General features: G+C 37.7%; 1 protein-coding gene across 1 annotated transcript in view; it reads left to right on the top strand.

The window, feature by feature from the left end:
• LOC150080472 (short neuropeptide F-like) overlaps positions 1–27,683 on the top strand; it is a 54,312-nt gene that overhangs the window by 6,280 nt on the left and 20,349 nt on the right. Inside the window, exon 2 of the mRNA XM_090381479.1 lies at positions 21,559–21,668. Within this exon, the coding sequence (XP_090237605.1) occupies positions 21,566–21,668 (103 nt within the window). The 5' untranslated portion in view covers positions 21,559–21,565. The remainder of the gene's footprint in view (positions 1–21,558; positions 21,669–27,683) is intronic.

Here is a 27,683-nt window from a genome sequence, read left to right as displayed (position 1 = left end):
GTTTGGGGTTTACATAAAAAAAATTTTAAAAATCGCATTTATATGAAATGGAATAATAAAATAATAATATTATCATTCTCTGAACTAACTGATTATTTATAAACGATGTTTCTAAATCCACTTTAAGACTCTGTTAGCCAGTCAAAGTAGATTCAGAAACTTCCTCTGTAAATCAGAAATTGGCCATCGAAATTTAACCAATAAACCAATTGTTGCTTTGAAAACGTGGACTTAATTGTTTTTATTATTTTAATATAATTATCATAACGAATGAATGGAAACACTCTGGCTGTGTGTGTTCCGGTAGGGAGCAATTCTGATTGTGAATAGATGGATAATGGTGGAGGAAATCTCCACTCAATCTACAATTATCTCCAGTGCTCTTCGGCCGCAATGAATCCTTCAACTTCAGCTGACTACAGGTATCGAATCCCATCCATTTCCCTCGATGTGAATAGCAAGGACGTTCTCTAGCGCGATCACGAGTGCTCTGAATGATATTACATTTTATATCACCTAAACATTACAAATATTTTATACAAGTTGACTTAACCAGCTTACACGGGTTTAAAATATTGCCCAGTGATATTTATTTATATCTTTAATTTGATAACAAAGGCCAACGCCTGAGGTCTTCAGATTTCAGACCATATAGAGAATGACGATCTTATTTAGTAATAAATATTATTGAAAGTAAACCGCATTCAAAGATAGTTTAGTATACTTCTTTAATACATAGCAAAGTAATCATTTTACTTTACCTGGAGGTATATAGGTTTCTGTGATCGATTTTTCTGTGATATTTGGAATCTAAGCAGAACACAGAATGCTTTGCAGATTGGTTAAGTTTCGATAACAGATAACAGATGGTTCATCTGTTATCGTTGTTCTATTATGATATTCTGATTTACAGCGTAAGTTAGTCATTTACACAAACGACTACTACATCAATTACTTAAATTCTTGTTAATATGATAAACTCGATTCCTTGTTTAAACTTTACAAATGATATGGTTTTTTTAGACGCGAAATTCAACGCCAATATTTTTAAGAAACATATTCAAGAAGGTTTTGATAATGTATAATAGATTTTACAGCAAACAACAAAATCAAGGGACTCATGTAGCGCCGGTCAAATACAATCGAATCGCTTTCACTGTTCTAAGCCTCTTTCTTCATAATTCAATTCTATCACGTTCTCCAGTCTGAAAAGGGAAAGTCACCAATTTGTTTGCCGAATTTAAAAAAAACGACATAAACTACCTCAAGTGTCACAGAAACAGCACATTGGTATCTTTCCTTTTAAGAAATTAAATGTGAAACGAAGGGGAAGATTGGTGTCAAAACTACCTTCAGATAAATCTGTATATTGCATTTTTCTAGCGTAGTGAGGAGGCAGCACGGTTTGCCAAACTGTATTAATAACCAAAATCCGCTCCTTATAGAGTAACATATGTGTACTGATCTAAAAATCTACTTCTGAAGTTGTTTAGCAATTTGATTCCGATCAGCAACCAATCAGGATAACTGATTAAACAGTCAAGTTGCCTGATTGTTTGCTGATCGACACCAAATTACTAAGCATTTTAGGAAGTAGATTTTTCTTGGTAGCATTCATTTTGCGTACATTATTGCGTCTGACCTTCGAGTCACAAGCGGTGATGTTAATGGTTTTTGATAGGGCTAGTCCAAAGGCAAGATCCAATTGTTCAAAAAAAATATAATCTCATTAAGGCTAAGTTTATGAGTGTAATCGCATTAACTTTAACAGATAAGCAGAAAATTGACTGAAACAAAGCTGATTTTTATTCATTTTCAGAGCTAAGGAAAAAGAAGACAAAGTAGATTTGGGTGTACTCTATTTTGCGCATTAAAAGTACCGTAAAAACTGAGACCTTCTGAAAGAGATAAGGAGCCAGAAATATTTCCTAAATGGACAATATGAAAATCAGTAGATAGTTGGTTCAGATAAGTTCAGTAGTCCCGCCCATAATCTTATTAGTTTCCCATTAACCATGATTAATATTTATCAATACGTGACATCCTGCGCTTTCAAACAGAAATTATCATTTGATTGCGCAAAGATATGGGAAAATAGCTTCAGACACATTCATCTTCCGTCACTTACTTCTCATAGTCTCTCTTCTCTCTCTCTCTCTCTCTCTCTCTCTCTCTCTCTCTCTCTCTCTGACTCGCACACATACACTTTAAGATGTGCGTGACGCAGTTAACAGGGCCTGTATGCGTAGACTTTGTTAGTCAGAACGCACTTATCTAAATTTCCAATAATAAAAACAAACATAAAGCAGAGAGATGAAGGATTTAATAATGAATGCGTAAACTCTAAACGCTTTTAAATTTGAATGAAAGGCAAAACAAGCCTTATTTTGGAATATTCAATTCAATAATATTCAATATTACCGGTTTTTCATCAAAGAGTCCTATTCATGTTCTTGATTTTCCCGTTCAATTTTTTTTTAAGTACGCAGCTTAAGAGTAACGTGAGAGCGATTGAATTTTTCCTTTTTCGGTGTTTTCTTTAAAACCAAATACAAAATAAAATTGATCATGCATGAGTGACATTTCAACGGTCGTCTAAATTTATTTTTATTTTAAATTATTTGCTATTTTATTTTTTTTTAAATTTCAGTAAACTTTAGACGATCAAATTTCTTCAAAGGTTAATTTTTGAAATTTCATTAACTAAACAATTACGGTATATCTAAAAAAATCTTTATTTACGTAAGAATAATTTCTTTTCTTACTAGAGTATAATTTTTCTACCTAAATTTGAACTTACTGGTTGAACATGAAAACTCGCGAAGCAGATTAAACTCAGGATTTGCCCTGACGCATGGTAGAATAATTCCAATCGCCGTCTTTCCACACAGTCAGGAAAAGGCAGGGGATCGAGTCCAATCTAAAGAGCGAGAGGGTGTTTTATAGTCTTTTATAGGTCGTCACTGGGTTAGTCAGTTTCGGGAGAGGTATATTTTTCTTTCCCCAAGAAATGTGGGTTTTTCCATCCAGCAAATAGGCAGGCCGACCGTACACAATTTAAAAACATATTACCAATGCTTCGTGATCTTATCTGCTATAAGATCTTCTTGACCTTATCTGCTATATCTACTAAACTCAAATAGTTGGACATTTCAAAAGATTTTGATCGTGTTTGGCATAAAAATCTTCTGAATAAGCTTCCATCTTATAGATTTCCAATTGGTCTGGTATCTAGTTTTCTTTCTGACTGCTCACTGCGGTAGATGGTAAACGGTTCTCTGCCTTCTAACCTCTCCACTAATGCTGATATTCCACCCCAAGATTCAGTTCTTTCTTCCACTCTTTTCTAAAAAATCTTTATTGCAATAATAATGATAATACAATTCGATAGATTGCAATATTGCCCTTCACGGCCACCAGGCCAGGGGTCAACAGTAATAATACAATATAAATAGGGAGCTTTGATATATAAAACATAGGAAATGCATATGTGGAAGTACAACTCAAAACGCCAAGTATCATACAGTTATTTACAATACAATATATAAAGAAGATATTGGCGGAAACAAATAATTTCATATAAGTATAGTAGTATAAACAGGCAACGTTCTTTGAACTGAACAGAAGTAGTTAGTCCATCATTACTAAATGTCATACTGAAAGATTAGTATGCCGTCTTCACATCAGGTGGTACTGATGGCTTGCAGCATTAAAACGAGCTTCGAGGAGAAGGATCAGGGACAGGGAAGTAAAGGATGCGACGTCTGTATTCCCTGTCAGAAGCGAACTTATTAAGGTCAGCATCCAAGGACTGGGCACATGAAAGTAGCTGAAAAGGCAGGAACCTATCGGATAGGTGGAGACGGCTGAGATGTGGGCATAGAGTTGGAGTCACTCTGAGGGAAGGCTGAGGGACTCTCCATGAGCACAGGTTTCAGAATGATGGTGCCAAAATCTCGGCAACCATCATTTTGATAGTCGTGGTAAGACGTTTCACCCTGATCAGCGTGGGGAGCCTGTGAATTTCCTCTTGTATATTAATGACCTTCTTCCATTGACTGGAAATCCTATCCATAGTTTTGTTAATGACAGCATATTGCATTCCACCCTCCAGTTGAGAAACCTTGCTCTGCACACACAGCTTCAACTTCTCGAATATCGAATTCCTTAAATGCTAATCTCCAGGTAATTCTCCAATGGGATAGAGATAATTTAGTTACTTTCATCTTTCTAAAACTCAGTATTGTCTTATATCTTGCAAAATGGATTCTTTGTTCCTGTTCGAAGACACTCAGATTTCTAGAGAAAATCATATATCTCTATTAGGGATTACCCTTATTTCTACTCTTTCTCTTGGCATAAGCACATCACAAATATAGCTTCTTTTGTATCTAAAAAACTGTGTTTTCTTTTTTTGTTATCGGCGGTTCTTTTCTTCTAAATTACTGCTCACCCTGTACAAATCTTAAATCTATCCTACCATAACGCCTCACATGTGGAACACTGTTCCCACATGTGAGGCGTGACCTCATAACCTCTCTCAGACTTCTAGATTCCATTCAATATAAATTTAATGAAATTTATATTGGGTTGCCCCACCTGTGGTCATAACGACTGCTCTAATTTGTCGTGGAGAGCTTTATGCTAATTTCTTGTAGAAAACAGTAGCATTTACTCCACTTCTCGTTTAAAACATTGGTAAGCTCCTCTGACGAAGAAGATTGTGTCGGCCTTGTCGTAATTCTGAATTCCAAGCCATCCCAAAGATGTTCATTTGGATTGAGGTCGAAGCTGTGTGCCAGCAGCTGCAACATTTCTATGTTAATTTCTTCAAACAACGCTTTCCCAATTCTTGCTTTGTAATAGCATAGCATGTTGTCACGTTGGAAGGGTTAAAAAACTGCTTCTATAAAATTACCACCGCGCAAAGCACACGGAATTGTCTAGAAATCAATGTAGTACGCGACATTCACGGCTCCATACACTACGATCGATGGAACCAGTCCATACCACGATAAATACCTCTAAGAAACTTTAATATTATGGCCACCCACGAGCTATCATATCTGGCCATACGTAATATGTCAATAAATTGTATGTGTTTTCTGGTCGATTTGCCTGTTTTTCTGGAAGACAAACGTATCCACGCCTGAGACTAACCATATCAGCCACGGAATGAGAAGAGCCCATAAAAGTTCCTCGCGTCATTGACGGGATTCGACCCCGGATCGGATCTCTTCCACCCAGCGTGGGGAGGACAGTGATTATAACCACTGTGCTACCAGAGTAGACGATAAATACCTCTAAACCAAAATCGTCCACCAAGCTTCGCAGTTGGGACGACGCACTCGGGTAGCCAGCGTTTTCCTGGCATCCTCTATTTCTGCATTCCCGCCATTGACGAAAATATTCTTCGTAGAATTGCAATAAGTTCACCAAAATGAGCAGATGCATGTCTGCTGAGAAAATGAAACACTTCCAGCAACTTTTGTAATAGCTTTAATTCAATTCTCTATTCGTTTTCGATAAAATTTTGTATTGTGAATTGGGTTGCATTTTTATTTAAATTGATTAAACTGAAAGGACAGCTCCAAGTAGTAAGGTGATTGTAAAAATTTAAAGCATAAGTTTTAGAAATGTACCAGTTATATTACAGTTAATTCCTTTCTTTCTTTCTTTCTGCCTTTGTAACCTCGGTGGTCCTTCTCGAAGAACCAAGCAAACCTCTTGATAAACCATTACAGGAAAATTGAAAAGTCTGCGCTGCACCTTTTGAGATTACTTAAAGTAAAGACGTTAAACACGAGAGACCGTAAAGCCGGTAATGCTCTTATCTATACACTTCCCGTTTCACTTCCGTTCAACACCCATTCTCACTAGGGGCCACTGGTATCCTGTTTATGGCCTACTCCTTCATATCTAAATGATTTATGGCCTATAGGGAATCAAGAAGAACACATTTATCTCAAACGATCTAAGAGGAATTTGATGATGTGTACTGAAACAACATCCCTCGTCCATATTTTAGTAATATTAAGATATTGGCGGTGTATCAATTATGCACTGACAGCCTACTACGCTGGAGATTGGGGAAAAAGGGGATTAAATTCTAATTTAGTAGATACTAATCAAAAAATATTTACCCATGCATATTATATGATGCACAGTTTAGAACTTTTACAAGAAACATAGAAGATAATTAAATAGATCAACTTCGGTTATCCATTTTCTTTGGCACTTTCTTTTTCGTTCTACCTCCCCTTTCTTGTATTTATGTAATCGTCGTATATTTATTCTAATTGAGATAGATAAATTAATAACTACTTCTCTTCTCAGCGACCTTTCATTTTAAATAAGCTAAAGCATTTTTCTGGGTTAAATAATATGGTGGAATAGAATGGTTATGCTTAAAATAAACGAATCGATCCTCAATAGAGTCAATTTTTTTCGAATGCACCAGTATACGAAGACAGTGTTCGAAGTAAGGAGACGGTATTAATAGTATTAATGTAATAAGTGCATTTGATAATTTCAACCCCTTCAAATACGTTTGGATTGAAATCTCCGTCAATATCGCAAGGTATCTATTGCCATCTCAAGCAAGAATAAGTTAGCCGATCCTAGTTTTTTTTTTTCCATTCAACAAGCAAATAAACCAGCCTTAGAACACTTCCGATGTACAAACAGCCTACAATGATAACCCATGGCCACATATCTGATACTATTTCAAGCCATCTGACTTGATACTACTTCAAACTAATAAACAATTCACCCAATGACTTCGACATCTCCAAAAAGACTTTGAGGATATTATTCCCAATATGTAGAAGATAATTATACAAAATGTTTCCAAACTTTCCAGCAAATGGAGAGGCATTATAGTATATCTAATCCTATTATTGTTTTTCCAAAAATTTACATAGGTATAGTTTGGGGAAAATGAAACAGTCAAAATTCATTTGTGCATGGGTTGCCGGAGAACACAGCCTTTGATAAGCCACCTAATTTGGATGACAAGTTAGGTGGCCAAGTTTACTTGGATTACAAGCTGGACTAGAGCCCGCATTAATTAAATTTTAATGAAGTATATTTATAGCATCCCCAGGTCCAAGTTTTTGCTCAAACGTTTGGCACTGTGTCTGCTGTATGAAGTCTTTGCGCCATCGTGCTTGAGTTTTTATCGACATCAACTGCGTAAGATATAAGAAAAAGAAAAAGGAAAGTTACTTAGTAAAACCTCAAGACAAACTTCATAAATAATTGGGTATTCAATAAACACTTGTTGAATACAGGTGATGTCTCCTAGTCAACTTTCCCCATCTCATCTCATCAGTGGTTTTGCTACATGTATACTTAAAGAAGTACTCATATAAGTCCTTGAATCGGAATAGTCTATAATTGTCTCATGTTTTACTTTTTATTTCTTTGGATCAGTTAGACCCTTAACCTCTTGTTATCCATTTCTTGTTAACCCTTAACCTTGATAATTTCCACCTCCTTCAAATACGTTTGGATTGAAATCTCCGTCAATCTCGCAAGGTACCTATTGCCATCTCAAGCAAGAATAAGTTAGCAATTTCCATTATCCATTTCGGCTGATTTTGTTTATATAACCTTCACTGGAATATATGCGATTGTAGATTTTATGATCCTTCACTATTTCCCATAATAATCTCGTGTCCGACAGCATATAGCTGTCGCTCAACTTAACGAACCCCCTTAAGAAGAAATTCCAATTAATAAGAAATATCTCAACCACTGCATCCACTTTTAAAAATATTTGACTCAGAGATGACTCAAAGCAATCCTAAAAGTTTTTAAAGTAAAATGCACGATTTTTAGATAATTTTCGAACTAAAAAAAATTGTTAAATAATATTCATTAGGAAAAATTAAATATCACATTTTGTTAATTATTTTCTTGATTATTATCTAGATTTGTTATTTCCAGTTTTAGGACCTTGTCGATGTAATAGATTAAAACGGGAATCAGCATACTATCGATCGCGGTACACAGATATAAAAACATAATTTTCTCGAGAAGCCTAATGCCAAAAATGTCATTAATTACTTTTCTGGTTTAGTTTTAAGTTCATATACAAAATTTTAAGCATCCCTAATATGGCATGCCTAATCTGAAGATTCGGGTCAAATCCGAAGAGAGATGGACGGCTTGTCGCTTTTGGTTCCTGCACTGTCAAATATTTATTGCGGTTTGAATCCTCGGTGAGAACCAGTTCAAGTACATTAGAGTTGCCTTTTACTCCCTCTGATATCTTGAAATACGTTTGTATTGGTTGATTTGTTGTGAACTCCACTGACCTGGTGATCGTGCAGGAGTATAAACAAGAACTTTTAATAAACAACAATCATCTGGTTTATCAAAACACATAATGCATTATGAATCCGCATTTACCAGTCTATATGAGAAAGAGTTAGTCACGCATAATGAGGCGTAATCATAAAAATATCATATTAAGATGATCCGAGAAAGAACTCATCTATCGTTTTGTAATATGTCCATAAAATGCCTGTTTTGTTGGACAAAAAACCCGAGTTACCGGTTGGGGTGAACCTTGCTATCCATGCCTAAAAATGCCTATCAGCCATGAAGTGAAAAAACCCAAAAAGGTCCTCGCGTCATTAACAGAATTCGAACGAGAGCCTATTCCACCTGGTATGGGGAGGTCATTATAATCACTGTGCTACCGCCTGGACAGATGAATAGCATAGATAGCAAATAAAAAAGAGAACCAAAAACGAAATTAACGTATAAGAATAAAATTAAAGTAGCGGGTAGGGTAGCCACGAAGACAACCGTGTGTTCTTAGGATGCTTTGTCTTTTTAAGGATAAAAAATTCCTTGGAGAAACCGTTCATGAAAGCGGCTTAACCATCTGATTTAAATACCTGAAATGTTTTTCAGTCGAACCCGGTGTATGCACTTATTGGTTATGAGATAACGACGTGTCTTATCACAAAGACTACGCTGAGAAAGAATTTAGTACAATACAACAAATGTTGTATTGTACTTCACAATAACAGAACGATTATGAAATCTTTTTAAATGGCAAAAACAAAAAGATTTCGTCTAAAAGCCATTAGTTAAGCTTCATCAAAGGGCAGAGAACTTCATGTTAACACCAATACATTTTCCCGACTTGATCGATTGTTTAAAAGGAGTGTTATTTATTTACATTCCACCATCTCGTCTAGAGATGTACTTAGGCACTTACGATGTAGTAATATGTCTTTGAATTAAGCAGAATTATAATCATCGTTAATGGAACATCTTTTCATAACCATCTTTAATCTACCAAAACAATTAAATCTTAGCAAATATTTAAATCACCATTAAAATCTATTTACATATTTACAGTCAGCTGAGATTTAATCCAAGCTGCACGTTTGAGCATTCTATTGAAGTCTACTAAGAGCATAAGTTCTTCTTTCCAAAATGAGGAAAGAAGAAAAATACAATTTTCCTTCTTACTCCATTACTTCATTTAAGATCAAAAGAAGAAACTCCTCTTTAAGTATCAATATGGATATGAGGGGGGCCGGAGGAATTAACATCATTAGTGAAATTCCTTGAACCAGCAGATAAACCACAATTAACAATGGGTTGGGTTGTGCATTTTATGTGAGAGCATTTGGATTTCATCGCTCAGTCTGCTCATTTATATCCACGTAAGGCTATGACCACGATCACAATGAAGTAACAAATATTTGTAAACAAAGTGTGAAATAAACATCGAAATCCGGCTTTCGAATTCTGTTAAGATGGGAAGAAATTTTAAGGTCGAGTTAGTTGGTCCCAGATAAAAAAATAAAAATGTTTTTGTTTACACTCCGGAACAAACAACTACCAGGTCAGTGGAGTTTACAATAAATCAATACAAATGTTAATGGTATTTAGTAGTCACGGGTTTGAACCCCGGTCCACTCAACGAGCGTGTGCAACTGCACTCGCGCTCCTGACCACTCGGCTACGTCAGGCCTTAGGTAGCATGGTCTCCGCCTGTCCTCAAAAACTCAGGTTTTTCATTCAGCGAAATTGACAAACCAACCACAGAATATACGCAGTTTACACCCAATGCATTTCCATCTCATAATCTTTATCGCTTTGATGCAAACACACAAACAAAACAAAGATTTGTTCTCTCGATTCAGTCCACTTCCAAAAGAGAGGTCATCTGGTGCACACGTCTTTTGTGAAGTTGTGGCAAAATACTACTGTTAATCTTTTATCCGCTTGGGAGAAAGACACTGAAACCCACACCAGGATAGAACGATAATTGATCAAATCATTCAGGCTGGTCGTTAAAGGTTAAATATTAATTATATTGCAGCTAACTGTACAGGCCTACAATGATTTTCGAGTATGATATAAAATATAGGGCTTTTCAGATTTGCACAGAACAAATGTGGGAGCATATTCTATAGCTAACAATGAGTAAACAAGGTTCCTATGTACACACCGTATGTCTCAAAAATCTTTACGTTCAAATGTATGTTATAAAAACATTACTATGGAAACGGCCTTTAAACAATATAAAATATGAATAACAACACGGACCCGAATAGTATTCTACTACATGAATCAAAAAACAGTGGGTAACTAGTGTGGTAAAGTACATGTGAGAAGTTGTGGGAACTGGGTCTTGGACAAAATTATTCTTTGGCTGACTCCAATTGTGGGGCTACCACCTCCCTGGAAAGTAAGTTATCTGCCTATAGACAATATTATTTATGTATCTCTTAAATATACCCAATTTTGCTATGAAGCCTTATTGGTAGTTGTTATAATTTTTAAGAACCATTGGTACCTCATCTCTCCAAAGTCCACAAGCTCTCTGACTGCTCACTTAGTTCAGAAGTTCCCCGATTCTGAGGTTTCCTTTATTTTTTCGCAACCAGGATAGGTTCAGTGGATTACTCCCAGGGCTGCGGGTGTTTCTCTTGAATAAGGAGACATTTTTAATATAGTAATCATAACAGAGATTTATTTTCACTTCTTAAATTTACACACATAGCATTACAACATTTAAAAGAAAATGTACAGACTTATTTACAACTCTCTTTTCCACCTGTACGTATAATTTGCTACTTATACTATATATATATATATATATATATATAATCATACTTTTATTTTTGTTTTCTAAGATTCCCTTTCTGTAACTTATAAATTTACAAAAACTTCGTTCAAACAATGCTTTTAAATCATAGGGAGATTATGCATTCTCTCTTATCCCTCTTTCCTATTAATTAACAAGGTCTCCTCACTTTTATTTCTATTAGTTGTTTCTAACATACTACCCAATTCAACACAAACGCCAGATGCGGTAAAGTCCACCAGTCTTTCTCATATTTTAATTTCTAAGCAGTCAATACAAAGGGGACTTACTTTCACTGCCTTTATTCCTTACTTTTCTTCCAGCTGCCTCGATAAGATTCTTTCCTCCCGGATTCCTATGACCTGCCGTCCTCCTTATGGCTCCTGCTTAGCAATGGCTTGACTTCCTCCTTCCTCGATTATTTTTCCTTGCATATGTAAGATCATTCAAGTTCCTCATTGCCTCACTCTATTTCTTTATGCGATCCTTTCTGTTCTTCGCAGACTTCCCGCAGTTTCCCACTACTACATTTCACTTCCCACATCCCTTTTCCATAATTACAGCACTTTACATAACTTTATTTCTACTCTTCCTCCACTTTCCCCTCTGACTTCCGAACTCGATCAGGACTTTCCTTCCCCCCCCACAAAAAAAGTCATCACCCTTTCTCTTTTAGCGACCTTTTCCCTTTTTCATCTCATCCCTCTCTCTGGCCAATTTTCCCACAGCATCCTCATTCTAATTCGGTTCTGGCCCTTTGCCAAGACTCCGCTCTGATTGGTCGGCAACTACGTTCATAGCTGAGGATAGTATTATGTTCCCCGGTTTCCAGAAAATTCTTGCCAGCTATCCCCACTTACCCCCTTTAGTCACACCATATTGAGATGACCGCCCTTGAAATTTATAAGGGTGCACTAGACATCGGCCCTTTTTTTTTCTCTTCACTTCTAAAATTCTACTCCTTGCTGCCTCCCTAAACAACCATAACCGCTCTTTTATTTCTGAAATGGTCCCACTCATATCGGTCACTTTGTTTTCTGCACAACTTTCACTCTGTTCACTTCCCTCACGTGCAGTTTGTCATCCTTTGTTTTCCCCTTTCCCTATGTAGCCACTCTTACAAAGATGAATGCGCCCCTACATCAAACACGTCCCTCTAATCTCCTTTCGACGAGATCACTCTTACTTCCCAAAGACAGAATTATTTCCAGAATTTATTCACATCAAAAAAATGACTTAAATTCTCATCATTCAATTAATAAAAAACATCCTGTAAGATATGTATCTTACAAAGTGTCGATGTGTCGGGTACTTGAGTTTCAGATAGCACGCCAACTGCCTCTCTTTTTCTCTTTTATTTTTTTTCATTACGATAAACATTTGATAAACTGCTATTATGGAGACACTACAAATCTTTTCCTTTTGCCGAGCCGACTGATGTGATTTTAATTTATGAGGTTCATAAGAATTCTGTAGCTGTTATTTTCCTGTTTTACTAGAAGAAAACAGGAAAATAACAGCGAGGTTTTCTTCCTGGGGGAAGAAAACCTCGCTATTTACGCCTGAAACCGACTAACTCAGACATGGAGTGAAAAAAGCCCATAACAGTCCCTCGCGCCATTGCCGGGATTCGAACAGGGCCTTTTCTAGCCGGTGTGGGAAGGACATTACATTAGAAATACCAGATCCTACCATTACCGGTGCCGAAGCACATCCATGGCTAGGATCTTATTTTCCGGCGTCTGAATCTTAGGTTACAATTATTTATAAAAATTTAAAAATTTGAACTCAATTTTATAACTCAAAATAAATTTGTGACCACTTAGCCTATTCTGAGGAGCAATACATTTGGACCAGGTCTATGTATCCTGATCAGCATAGTTCCCGTCCTTAACCACGGGGAGGTGGGTCGCCACTATCTATCAGGGCTCTTTTATTAAACATTTCATTAACAAATTTATTAAAAAGAGCAAAATTATTGCAATCTGTGAACAGGATCCCCAGACTATCCTCGTCTAATACTCCTACAAGCATTTCTAATCTCCTGCGTATGTCCAAGTATGCGTTGCATTCGAGCATCAGATGTTTGGAAGTTTCAACTTCTCCACAAGCACACAATCCAGAGCAATGTAACCCGAGCTGTGACAACTTATACTTCAGGCCATGTCCAGTAATTAGAAAACTCGCTCTTAGCCCAAACTGTAACCAGGGCTTTAACCTACAATCTACCAGTCTCACATCAGGCAGGAACATATATGTTTGTCTACCTTTTTCAGAGGTTTCCCAAATCGCTTGCCAAAGACCAACTATCTCAGTATTTATTCTTATCTTCTCGTCTCGGACTTCATTCCTAGAGTATTCTCGCCCATCTTCTGGACAGGAAGTCACACCCAATATGGTTTTTCTGATATTATTCTTGGTGAAGTATATTAGCCCTTTTAGATAGTATGAATCAGAGCTGTAATACTCAATATGTTCTACGTTGATAATGATATTAGTAAATTAATAAGAGGAGTTTACCTCAATATAGTACGTGGAACACTTCCGTATGATACCCTCCAGAAATTAAAACGGAAAAAACGAAAAAATCGACAACTTACGGTATATTAAAGTAAAATATAAATAATTTTATTAAAGTATTAAAGTAAAATATAAAAAATTAGCCCTTTTAGTAATACTTCAAAATAAGCAGGTTTTCGTCCCTCCAGTACCTGGAGTGCATCAGAGGAGACTGTACGGCATGCACGTGTAATTCCGAGTAAAGCAAATCTTTGAGCCTGTATGAGATGCTTTTGTATTATAGTCTTATCAACTCGGTGAACCCATGCACCAGAGGCGTAAGTTAGTATTGGGACAAATAAACACTGGTATAACATATTCAAGGAGCGTCCTTTTATGCCCCAGTCTGTCCTTACTACTCTCTTGATTTTAGCGTACAGCATTCTAGTTTTATCCTTGATGTAGCGGACATGTTCAGTGAAGAACAGCCGTTCCTCTAACTGCACACCCAAGTATTTTGTCTTTTTGGCATAACATATTGGTTCTCCTTCCAATTGTACTGTAGGATGTCTGTTCATGCTCAATTTACCCTTCATTAAGGTCTGGACAGTTTTTTCCTTAGATATTTCTAATTTGTTCAACTTGGACCATTCGCTCAATGAACTCAGTGCATTGTCTGCTCTGGTCTCCAATTGAGAGCGGGAATTAGCACTGATTAACATCACTAGATCGTCCGCATACGCTATCATATCTACACCAGCAAAGCTATTTTGGAGAAAAGTGTCAAACACCATATTCCAAACGTATGGACCCATTACCGAACCTTGAGGGCATCCCCGGTACATAGGTCTGATTATCTCACCATAATTATTTCTTATAATCACATTTCTTTCCTTGAAATAATTCTCACATACTTGGTATAAGTTTTTAGGACAACCAATTTCTCTGATCCTAGCTAGGATACTCTTCCACCAGAGCTTGTCAAAAGCACCACGGAAGTCAATAAAAACGGCAAGAACATACCTATCATTGCTTCCCTCAACAGTGCGGACTAGTCTATATATAGCGTCCTCTGTGCTTTTCCCAGTTTTAAATCCAAACTGAAGCTCAGAGGACATAGACTTTCTTTCATATCTAATCATTATACGACTCACACAGAGCCTTTCATATACTTTGCCCAGCACTGGAAGGAGAGCAATGGGTCGGTATGCCCCAGTCTCGTTTAACAATCTGTCTGTTCCTTTAACTATCAACTTTACGTGTGCTTCTTTCCAGGCCCCGGGAAAGATACCCTCCTTTATGCATTTGTTGTACATTCCAACAAACGCCTCCGGAGTCAGTTCATACGCTTTCTTCATTACGGAAACTTCTATCCCGTCAAGGCCCGGTGTCTTATTATTCTTTGCCCGGTTAATTGCTGCACACACTTCGTCTGGTGTAAAATCACTTTCTTCTTCTGTATCTTGGAATTCTTGACATAAATTATCAACAGCTTGTTCTTGGTTTTCTATTCGCGGGAATAAGTCGTCCAATATCCTGTTCACAGATTGTTCCCAGTTCAAAGTTTGCTCATCTTCGTTTCCAATAGTAGTGGTTATGTCCAATAGGCTCTTTTTATTGTTAATAATTTTTAAAATTTCCCAAGGATCTTTGGATCCTTGCTCTTCGATATATTTCTTCCAATGAGTTATTTTAGATTTATTAATAGCTAATACATAATTTCTTCTTTTCTCTTTATATTGCTCAACATAAATTCTAACTAAATCAATATTACAGTTCCTTCTTTGCCTCTGACATAATCTTCTCAGTTGATTGACTTCCTTCCTAAGATTAGTCAACTCATTAGTCCACCAGAAGACTGGTCTAGAAGTAGTGTTTCGTTTCTTCATACTGCGAGTGCAAGCTTGCATGATAACATTTGTCAGTTCTTTAACGTGATCATCGGCTGCAAGGTCATCCCAGCGAACTCGTCGCATCAGACTGTTATAATTTTCAGTAAACCTTGGCCATGCAGCGTCCGTTATTAAAAATCTTTCTATTTTATTCCAACTTCGTATCGAGTCCTGAGAATCGATTTCAAACAGAATCGCGTTGTGGTCACTCGTAGTCAAGTTCTCGACAACTTTCCAGTTCTTTATTTTATTTCTTATTGCTCCTGTAGCAAAAGTAGCATCTATATATGAAGTGCCATGTACAGTATTATAGGTTGGAGGATGTCCGGATTCATTAATTACCTCCAACCCTGTTGCAGCTATATGCTCCTCCAGCAGATTCCCTCTGTCATCGGAGTTTTCACTGCCCCAGAGTGGAGAGTTGGAGTTGGTATCTACTCCAATAACAATCCTCTCAGACCCCAGTAGTCTATGCAACTTCTCTAAATACGTTAAACTCGTATCTAAACTTTCAGAAGGTTGGCAGTACAGAGACACCATATAGAGCCTCCCGAAGTCCCCAATGAGTTCAGTACATATTGCATTCTTGTTACATAAAGTGGCCACTTTCGTAACGACTATATGTTTACTCCGAACTATTATTGTCGCATTGGGTAATACTCCCTCCGAGATGACTCCATATGATCTCGGGTAACATCTTACCTGCTCTGCCACCGCATAAGGCTCCTGAAGAATTGCTACCACAATATCCTTTTTCTCCATAATATAGTTTACTTGCAGTGCAACACTTTTGGCTCTTTGAGCATTTAACTGTAAGATTTTTATTTTAGCCATAATTAATATTTCTTTTATAAATTTCTGTAGCTTTGCTGTATTCTTGGCAGTTTTTACTTATAGCAGCATGATCCGCTGCGACTCCGTTTCTTGTACAATTACAGCATCTTGGTTGTTTGTTTTTATTTGGACAATCTTTATATGAGTGCTTGACTTCACCGCAATGACCACAATTCGCTTCTTTTCTACAATATTTTGCTACATGGCCGTACATCATGCATTTATAGCATTGAGTCACTGGGAAGATCTCCTTAAACCTATTAGCCGACCATCCAATTAACAATCTTGATCTACATTTCACCCTTTTCCATACGCTTGCACTAAATTGAACAATCCAGTTCTCAGTGTCCTTGTCTTTAGTTTTATTTATTGTTAATACTTGGATTCCGTCACAACACTTCTTTTCACTCATACCCATTTCACTAAAGTTCTTTGTCCATAATTCTTTAGGAAGGTCTTCTTTCTTCATTCCCTTTTCTACATCAAAGATAACGACTTTTGGCAAAATAGATCTTGGAACCATACTCTTCAATCCTAACGTATCCAGCTTGGAACAACCCTTGATCTTAGCGATATCGTCATCAGTTGCTGTTTCCACAATAACACCTCTGTCTCTTATTGTTCTTATATTTTTAACCTTCACTTCTGTCAAAATAGGGCGGATTTCTTTCAGCACATCTTCTTTTACTTGCTCGCTTGTTCGATATTTTTGTGATACTGCTTTCAATATAATCTTTTTGGATGGTTTCTCATGAAACTCAATGTCCTTTTTAGCAACTTTCGCATATGAATCTTTTTTGCTTCTTTCATCCTTTTTCTTGAGCCTTTCTTTCAATAGGATGTTCTCAGTATAGACATCGTATGCTTTAGTCTCCAATTGGTCCCAGATTTCCAATATCGTTCTTATAGAGGCAGTTGGAACCTTACTTAATTTGTCCCAAAGAAAGGTTCGTAAGCGTTCTCGCTGGTTATGGACATATTGAAACTCTTCATGTTTCGACTTAATCCTGTCATCCTTCTTTTGCTTCTTACTTAAGGATCTTTTTGATGTACTGGCATCGGATTCATTTCCTTTTGCCCTTCTTTTTCTTTGAGCATTTTGAGAAACAGTTGATGCTTTCTGTGTTATTTGTGAGGTTCCAGCAACCGATGACGATGTGCACTTCACTGATGTTCCAGCTAGAGACCTATCAGCAAGGACTTCTATCTCTGCTAGATCTTGCGCTTGAGTAAAAATACTCTGCGTGATTTCATCTCGCTCTTCTTCAGTCAGCTCTGAAGCAGCTGACATTATTTCTTGACTCATTGGGTCCAGTTCACTACTACTAGACGACATTGTATAAATAAAATGCGAACACTATATACACACTTAAAAACCAAATGTCAACAATGACAAGTGGTGAAATATTTACAATATCAAAGAGCAAGGAGCCAACAATCCAACGATTCAATTTCTAATGCAATTCTAAACTTTAAAACTTTAAAAACAACCCCAGTCCAAGTCAAACAGACCGGGGTCCCAGAATTTAGGACAACGAAAAAGGGCACGGAAATGCAAAAAATAAATTCCCTCGAAACTCTCTGCACCAGTTCAGCCCGTTTAGCCGGCAGGGGACTCGCCCCGTGCCGCCCGCCCCAGACGACGTGGACGTAGGGCCACTAATCCAAGACTTGCAACTCGTGCAAAGAACAATATAAATCAGCACACAACTAGAAATTTCAAAAATTAAAAGCTAACCTTTTACTTTTTCAGTAGTCGGCCAAAATACAATATGCTCAAATTTGTCCCCAAGATTAGCCCTGGGGCGTGTGGGAAGGACAGTGACGATGTCACTGTGCTACGCGCGCAGACCAAATTAGGAGGAAGAGGTTTAGACTAGATTTCTTGAAGTTTCTCTTAGCAAGCGAGTTGTTGAATACAGAAATGTCTTGCCTCCATGGGTGGTTGAGGCTGACAGCTTGGGGAAATTCAAAAGTCAGTCATATAATTAATTTTTATTATTTATTTATTTTAATTAATTATTTTTTGCACAATATGGCTAATAGTAATAGTGATACACAATTGATAGGGGATGTGGTGGAAGTGTAATAACTGATAGATTGCTTGGAGCTGCCGTGGACGATTTGACCAGTCTATCACCAAACAAACCATAGTCACCAGACTTCATGTCCTTAGCTAGTAACACGTAAGACCAACTGAAAAAAATCATTTTGGAAGCTGATGAAATATCCAAGAATAGTCCCAAAACAACAAGATGGTTGGGCATCGTCGCGCTAAATGCTGCATCGACAAAACGGAGGTCATTTTAAATAGCTGCATTAGATGTTTTCCCTTTATACGTTTATTTTAATGTCCTTTTTACAGTATTTTGTAATTTGTAATTAAATTTTAATATCTCGTAAATAAATACTGTTCAATCACATGTTTATAGGAATTTTTTTTTCATTTTTTACATGTAGAATATTCTCCTACATTTGTTCCATTCAATTTTTGTATATGGCTTTGAGCGATTCGTGTACTCTAGTTCAAAAATAACATCAATTTTTCTCCATTTGTACAGATGTTTTGATACATTTCTGGTAGCTTCGTTGTAAAAACGATATCGAAAAATATTAAAATTTAATATTACAAAATATTGCTTTTCAAACACTTTTGAAAAGCAAAGGTCCAGATTGTGTCCGTAGTTTCTATTTAGGATTATTATTGTTTTCGAAAGATCCTCAGATTTTTATAGTTGCTGTTATCCAAAGATCAAACAAAAATGTTGCTTTTAAAATAAAACAAGCTGTTTCTTTTTTTAAATATTTGTAGATAAATGACTGCATCAGCTTTTTTGAAATAACCAAGGTAAAACCGAAATTAGAAAATTAAATCAACTCAACAAATCACCCATTAAATGCATTAACCCTCATTAAATTTCTTCATCAAATCTCATTAAATTAAACCTTCATTTAATTCAATACATCTGATTAAAATCATTAAATCCCTCCGGAAAGGGATCAAACATCAGATAAAAATCTGTTCTATAATTAATTTAAAAAAGCTTTAGTTATACGGACCTTAAACACAACCGAAGATTTTTCTTTTTACTAACTAACGCTAAATCACGCGTCTCCGGACAAGTTAAACACACATAAACTGAAATTTTATGATTTAAAATGTGATTATTGAGGTTTATTGAGGTTTACAGTGAGGCTACTTTCAATTGAAAGTGTCGCAGAGGAAATTCCGTGCCCGTCCCAGTACTTCAGTTTAGTTGTACTCAGATATCTTGCATAATTCACATAGCAACAACATACTTGTAAGCAAAGTTTCTGCAGTGTTAATTGTCTTGTAGCTCTGCTAGTAAAGAGTATATTTCCCTTGCTGCTCGCACATGTTCGATAAGCAATCTTAGAAGGTTCCCTTGCCATTTCAATTAAGGTCATCGCGATTAGTATGCAGTGTATGTGACCTCGCTCTCTCCTTCTCTCTCTGAATGGAGAAGGGGTTCAAAGAGAAACAGTGGGGAGAGAGAGAGAGAGAGAGAGAGAGAGAGAGAGAGAGAGAGAGAGAGAGAGCGCAGCTAAGAATCTAAAATAATTATCTCCAACTTTTCTAACAGATGTACACACCTCTTTCCTTTTTCGGAAAACTTTCAGAAACTCAAATTGAAACTCTTAGAAAATTTAAGTCTAAATACCAGTTTACACTAAGTGACCACTTTATTAGGTGCACATATCCCCGTTTCGTGAACGGAGCACTCCTTTAGTAATACAGTAGCATCACACGTTCGAACGTTCATCATCCCATTTTATTCATCTGAATAATATAAAATATTGTTTAGAAACCGAAATTAACGCTTGACCTATATTTAGTGGTGTTGGGAAATTCATGCCACATCGTTCAATGTTTGGAAGATTTTAATTAATAAATTAATAAGTCAAGATCTATCTTTGTACCCGGTGGCAGCATCACTCCATCACGAGACAGTTTCTACCAGTTCCTGTATATGACAGGCAGTAGAGTTTGTCTCCATTCTTCCTTCAGTACAATCGCCAATGTTCAGCTGTAGAAGAGGGGCGAATTGGCCTCGCTCTGATCCGTCATTCCAAAGATGTTCGATCGGATTAAATGTGGAATCTGGGCCTATCTATTCAAATAGCTAGCATGTGGCACCATCTGACTGTCCTCAATATCCATTAATTAAGTGTTTTGTGGGATGGCATCGGAAGGCGAGTTCAATTCCTCCATAGTATTGTGTCGAAACAGTATACTGTCAAAAAAATGTACTCGTCAATATGGATTGCGAGACTCGGAAATTTCATACTATCAACCAAAACCGAAGAGATGATAAAGTATGGCACTGCCAGCAATATTCCAAACCCTTGGGGAGTTAAGAGCCAAACGCAGTCTCGCGACGTTCATAACAAGCAAAGAAGGAAAAGAAGCAAAAGAACAGAGTAGATGACTAAAGGGGGAGGGGGCAACAACGGCATCGCCAAAAGTAACTCAGAAGGATGTTTTATCTACGGGTAGAAGTAACGGCAGCAGCACCACCACCACCATCACCAGCAGAGGTAGAATTTATTAGAAGTTGTCTTCTTGAAGACCACTATTGCAAAATCCTGAAAAAAGTGAGCCGACTCTTTGATTTCAATCGATTTAGTTTTTGACCAATAGATAAACAAATAAAAGAATAAGAGTAAGAAGTGTGGATACGTATGGTGATCCACTGTTCTTACTCTTATTCTTTTATCTTCAGCTGTAGAAGAGGGTCGAATTGGACTCGTTGTGATTCGTCATTCCAAAGATATTCGATCGGAATGAAACGTGGAATGCGGGCTTGCCAGTTAGTTCCAAAAAGATGAAGTGAGCATGAGGCCTGTTCATGCTCCCACTCTTCTTTAGCATCACAAGGACGTAAATCCGAGAGACGAAACACCATCAATTCAGCATTTAATGGCTCGTGCTTAGTTAAAAGATAATTAGCTTATAGTCCAGAAGTAAATCACTTTCTGGTGTCTTTTTTGTTTGCAAATTATATATCCGAAATGAAACGTTTTACACTTCCAGTAGTGCATTGTGTCCATCTAGATTAACCACACATCTGTTTCGTGTCAGTGAAGTGTGAAGTTCTTTTTCACACAGAAACTTTAACGAGGCAATTTCTTTCTTATAACTTTACCTACATAATGGAATAAAACTTACTTGTCTTTCTCTCTTATTTGTAGAATTAGAATGACTGACTCTCTCAGTTCCACAAAGATGTGCGTGATCATTCTTTGCACCCTATTCCTACTGGGACAATGGACTAGTGCCGCCCCCTACAGTGATTACGACAGTAAGTGTTTTTGCAAATTTATTTCATTTATTTTATGTTTACAGTACAATAAAGCTCGTTTGCGCTGTACAGCTAATTAAAGAAAAACTACGAATACAGAATGAGTGTTGTATACTGGTTTTTATAACTGCTTGAAAGATTTATTTATTTGAGCATCATATAAATGTCCCATCTTGGACAGTAAGTGAGTGGTAGTGTCCAATAAAAAATATTTGAACATGGTGAAAAGAAAGATAATCAATATACGAGAGGTGATCAGTTAATTCGAGGACTGGTGCAATATTTTATGTTTAGGGTGCGAACTTTCCATAACTGCTGCTAGAGGCGCTCTCAATGATCCCTACTGAGCAGACTCTGCGTGTGTATGCCAGCACAGGTCGAGCTAGTGTTGCGTGAAGAGAGTTTTTTAGCCGCGTGTCACTGACAATCGTTTATGAAGCACGTATCGTGTCGGACATACAGATTGTACAGCAATGTTGTTGTGTCATACAGCTACAGGGCTTAAATGCATCGGAAACAGTTTAAGAGATGAATGAAGCGTATGGTAATGAGTATCTTGGGAGGACGGCCATATTCCTGTGTGAAGTGGTTTCTACATCAAGACAATGCCAGGCTCCATTCGGCTAATATTGTGCAGGCAGTGATCACTGCCATAGGTGCTAAGATTCTGTCACATCCCCCTTATTCAGCGGACTTAGCTCCGTGTGATTTCTTCCTGTTTCCACGTCTGAGGACAGCTCTGAAAGGCAAGCGTTTCGCGTCCGACACAACGATGCTTTCAACGAAAAATGGCTTAATGCGTGGGTACGACGGTGGTGAAAGTGTATAAAGTTCAAGGGAGAGTATTTCGAAAAGGAGAAATCTACAGAAGATTCAGACGATGACCATTAAGATAAGATCTTGCACCAGTCTACGAACTGAATGATCACCCCTCGTATTTTTGATACGTAAAGTAATTCAGTTAAAATAACTTCTGGACACAGCTTTGTAGTTTAACCTGCGATAAATTTATTGCTGCCTTATTTTTCATCGGCAGCCTACAAACCTACAGCATTAGCGCGAGTTCCTGTAAAAACGGAATTTACTCTCCCGATTGCCACAGTCAGTGACAACCAGCAGAGTTCAGATTTACTTTCCGACAAATCAGCTCGTGCAGTGCCACCTTAAGATATGTACTTATTTAGATTATAATATTGCCTGGCGTTATCCTTAAGGACGATGAACTGGTTTTAATAAATAAATTTCTGTTTATACTCCGGGATAACCGCATATGGTCTGAGGAGTTCCCAGGAGAAAAATACAAGAAGTATACCGTATTAGAAATCACGGGGGCTAAAAAACTACGGTCACTCAAAGCACGTGCACTTTTGTATCCTCGCGTTTGACCACTGGACTACGCAGACCTAATGAGGTTCTATCAAGCCATTTCATCACCCAACATTCAAGTTCAAGAGTGGCGCGAGATATTTTGAAAGAATCAGCGTTCAAATCATTTAAGCGTGCAGTATTATCGGATTAATACATCTTAAAGTCTATTGAAACACACGTTTCTAGTTGCAAAATCCTGTGAGTTTCCATTTTAAATTTCGTGTGGCTTAATATTTAACATATCCCCCTCGTTATTCGGTTTGAACCCAATGATTTTCTACACTGTGGAAGGGCAGCTTTCGCAAGTTAATTTTTATTTAACGCACTTATACTCGTATATTTACTTAAGATTATGGCGTGATAAACGTGTCGGAAATGTACTCAACGTACTTAATACGCAAACAGCTACACATTCTATTTTTGTTTATGATGACACGCAACCAACACAGCGAGAGGAATTCTTAAAGAAATTAGTAATAACTTCCCTTCAAGTTAAGGAGTGTGCGAAGATTGCCTTTGTACACTGATGTTCTCCTTGATCCCGAAAGGTAAAAATTGAGGCAACTAAGGTCGACCGGTCCAAGGGAAGAATATCCTTGAAAGTTATTCTTACTCCTACAAATTGAAAAGCTGTGGACACTCGAGCCATGTGCATCATAGCAGCGTCAAGCTGAAAGTCGCCGCAAACAATTTCTTCCTCAATTAAATATCCCACAAAACAGAACAGAATCAATTCCCAAGAAGATTCAATGCAAGGCAGTTCCCTGAAAAAATATGGGACCCATTTTTCTCTCTCTTGTTAATCTGAACTATAGACAACTTTCACACGATTGCAATTCCTTCTTTCTTACAGTTCATTCACTACTTTTATCTTTTACGGATTTAAGTACAAATGTTGCTTATATTGGCTGCATGTTGTTTGCTCTGTGAGTGCGAACTGACTTTTCTTGGGTTTCATATCATGCAGTCGGAAATATCCATCTGTTCATCCTCTCTTAATCACTTGGAATGCGGAACTCGACGTATCTGCATGCGAACAATTTTCACGAAGTTTGGATGTTCACTGCCGTTCTAGGTGGCCATATGACAATACAGAACGATAGTGCCAAGCTTCTTCTGTATATTCATCTCCAAAAGGGAACACTTTTTACGGGCCTCAAGAGACAAAACCACTTTCGCACCCTATACAAGAAAACAGACACTCAAAAAGATTTGATTTTTTTGTTTGCCTAGGGACTTACGTAGACTTACGATTACGAGAAGTTGCTCTTTATTTTCGTACTCTTATTTTCGTCCGAACAACTTGCCTTCTAGAACATAACCAAGTAGATACAAACTATCGTGCCTGTATTTTAAAGAGTCATGTCTTTATATTCAGAACTATTTATTAGTTATACATATGTGTTGTGTTTCTGTTTAATTGCATGTGCACGGTACTTTTAAATCGAACTTTCATTTCAGTTCGTTGACAGCGTTCATCAAATTATTTTTCCACGTCAGTCCTTTATGTTTGTCACTTTTTTTTTTTAATTTGAGTGCCAGTAGGTTTCACTTTAAACTCATTTTTAATTTTCCCAAATTAATTCAGATTTAAGTATTTGGCCTTGTAAATTTCCAGTCCGAATGTTAGAGAGGATATTTGCAACTTGGTTTTGTCTATCTCATTGTTGTCTCTTTGAGGAAAATTTGTTGCTCAACTCAATGAAAATACCCTGCAGTCCTGTGCAGTATTTACCAAGAACGGTTATTCCAGGATTCTGGACGCTCTTGAGAATCTTCAGTTCTTGGAAGAATTCTTGAACCTTAAATTCTCTCGGCCATTCAAATTGAGTGACAGAATGACGACATTTAAGCAGAGAGTGACGTCATCACCGGATGCAAAAGCCAAACTTAAACAGGTCAAACTTTATAGCTGGATGAAGGTGAGAAGTAGAAATATTTAAAATACTACATCCAGTGTGGCGCAGGATAAAGTCACTCACTTTCAGGCCTTTGGCAGAGGGATCAGTTCGAAAAGTCGGAGATACTTTCCAAGAAAGATAGTGACGCAAGAGAAGGGTAAGACCACCCAGTCCAAACAAATGGAAATGCTTCCTGCGCAACTGAGCTAGTGACAACCCAAGAAGATAGAAAAAGCAACACAAGAAGCGGAGCATTAAAATGAATACGTTCGTCATGCAATATTCTATGAAGTAACGAAGCTACAGCCCGAAACGCCAGGCTACAGAACGAAACTACACATCAAATTGTTGGAATCGTTCCAGACGTTATAGTTCACTGAACAACGAAGAGCAGACCAGAGACAGACCGTCATCACGAAGAACCTGATAGTCCCTGCGACCTTGGAAAAAATCAAGCTAGCAGGATGTGAGCGTCTAACTCACATCCATCTAACTCACAATCGAACCAAAACTGGAGGAGGAACAGCAAGTACAAGAACTACAACCGGGAGCAGCCGAAGCGGAAACAGACGATGTCGCGATATCCAGAATAGAAGAATAGTGTAAGAATGTTATAGTAGAATTTGAGGGAGCGTACCCCACAAAGACCCACACATTATCGAGGCAGAGACCCAAGAGAATCTTCTGGCAGGTAACTGACACCTCAATCTGCGAACAATACCGAATTACAACAACAACAAAGAAGTAATACTATAAGCCATCCGTACAGCCATTTACTGTGCTCCTGTAGCAGCCACCAAGAGAAACGGAAGAGAAACCAGAGACCAACAGAAAACAAAAGGCAAAGACAAGGAACTTCCAGACTGAAAAAGGAGGCTACAACAAAAGATAGAAGAGCTGAGTGCAGTTGAGAAGGAAAGTGTGTTACCCCAACGGGGTAACAAAAGTTAGAAGCTGATCAGAAAAGTAAAGATCACCTTCGAGAAAGACAACATGAAATGACAATATGATCACCAACAAGAAAGACAACAGACAGCGAACACCAAGCCTAAACAGAGTATCGAAGAATATCTGGCCACCTCAAGTAGCACCTCCTTGCACTCAGTAAGATATTTCGCCGATATAGGGAGACTGCCCAAAGGAAAACAGACAACCGGTTATTTAATGAAAACCAGAGAGCCTTCTACAGGAACATTGAACAAGAGGACATGGCAACGGACCACCCCGACCAGAAAGTAATTGAAGAGTTCTGGGAACCAGTGGAAGAAAACCAAGAACATGCAATAGACGACAGATTGGGTGATTCGTATGAATGAGGTACAAGAGCCCATTTAAAGAAGTCCCACAACTGGTGAACCCGAGAAATAGTTAACATCCACAACTACTGGTAAAAGACGTTCAGCTGCACACACACAGAGACACATAGTGGAGCAGTTCACTCAGATTCTATAGCATCCTGACACAATCTTAAAGTCTCTAATTCAAGGAATAGCCTTCTGAAGGCTAACGACAAAGACACCACAAACCCAGCGATGTATAGATCAATAACCTGCCTCCCAGAAATGTATAGCATCCTGACCAGCTGCATAACTAAGACATCAGCCCACTCGGGAACCAGAATATCATAGCCAAAAAGCAGAATGGATGTAAGCAGATAAGCAAAGAATGCAAGAAGCAATTGACCATTGATGCGGCATTTATGGACGCAGCAAGCCTACAATAAGAACTGTAACCTGCACTCAGCCTACATCGATTAATTAAGGTCTTCGACCCCTTAGGCTGGCTAATAGAGACACTGAATACCTACAAAATCAACCGGACACTGACACACTTCCTAGAAGCAACCATGGCGAAATGGAGGACCACCATCACGACCGAGAACATCACGACAAGACCAATCCCCATTACAAGAGGAATCATCCAGGGAGCCGCCCTGAGCCAATGATGATTCTATCTTGCACACAACCCACTCTCCACCATGCTCAATAACAGAAAGTACGGATAAAGAGTAAAAAAGGAGGGAAGAACCTGTAGACCCTCTCTCACCTGATGTACATGGATTATATCAAACTCTATTCCACAACTGAGAATCAGCTCCAACAGATCCCATCGAGCACATCTGGGAACACCCCCAATAAAGATGTATTTAGTCCTGAAAACAGCGACTAAGCCATATACTGTCTGTAAATTGCTACCCTCACATGAGACCAATAACTCAGACACGTTATACCAATTCGTGACGTCATCGACGGAACTCGAACTCACATCTTTTCCACCCGGTGTGGGGAGGACAGCGATTCTACCAACTGTGCCACACACACTAAGGCATTAGATTCGTTATCCGCCTGCTACAGTGACTGCAGCTGTTGCTACAAGCTTAAGTAGTTTGCTCCTCTTGTGTTATTTTCCAATAAGGTATCAATTACAGTTCACTCTGGAGTTTATCTTGAACGTTTTTGATTGGAACTTAACCTCAACTACATCACGAAATAGTGGATGTTAAGTTCCTATATATTTACGCAAACATCGTTAGAACGTGATATAATTCCCTAATTATTTTGCTCAATTGATGCTACAAGGAAATAGTTAAAGAATTTTAGAATTAAAACTCAGATTTTGGCCTGATAATCAGTCAGACATAGATCATCCAGAAAAACATATCCTGTAACAATTTGTTTTACAAGTTTTCATGTGAAGTATTTTTTGTTTGACAACTGCACAAAAATAAACCAAATTTTTTTCAACG

Source organism: Mastigoproctus giganteus, chromosome 9 (assembly GCF_048544385.1).
Source record: "Mastigoproctus giganteus isolate SK-2022 chromosome 9, ASM4854438v1, whole genome shotgun sequence".
Taxonomy (NCBI): Eukaryota; Metazoa; Arthropoda; class Arachnida; order Uropygi; family Thelyphonidae; genus Mastigoproctus; species Mastigoproctus giganteus.
This window is presented reverse-complemented; position numbering and strand designations above follow the sequence as displayed.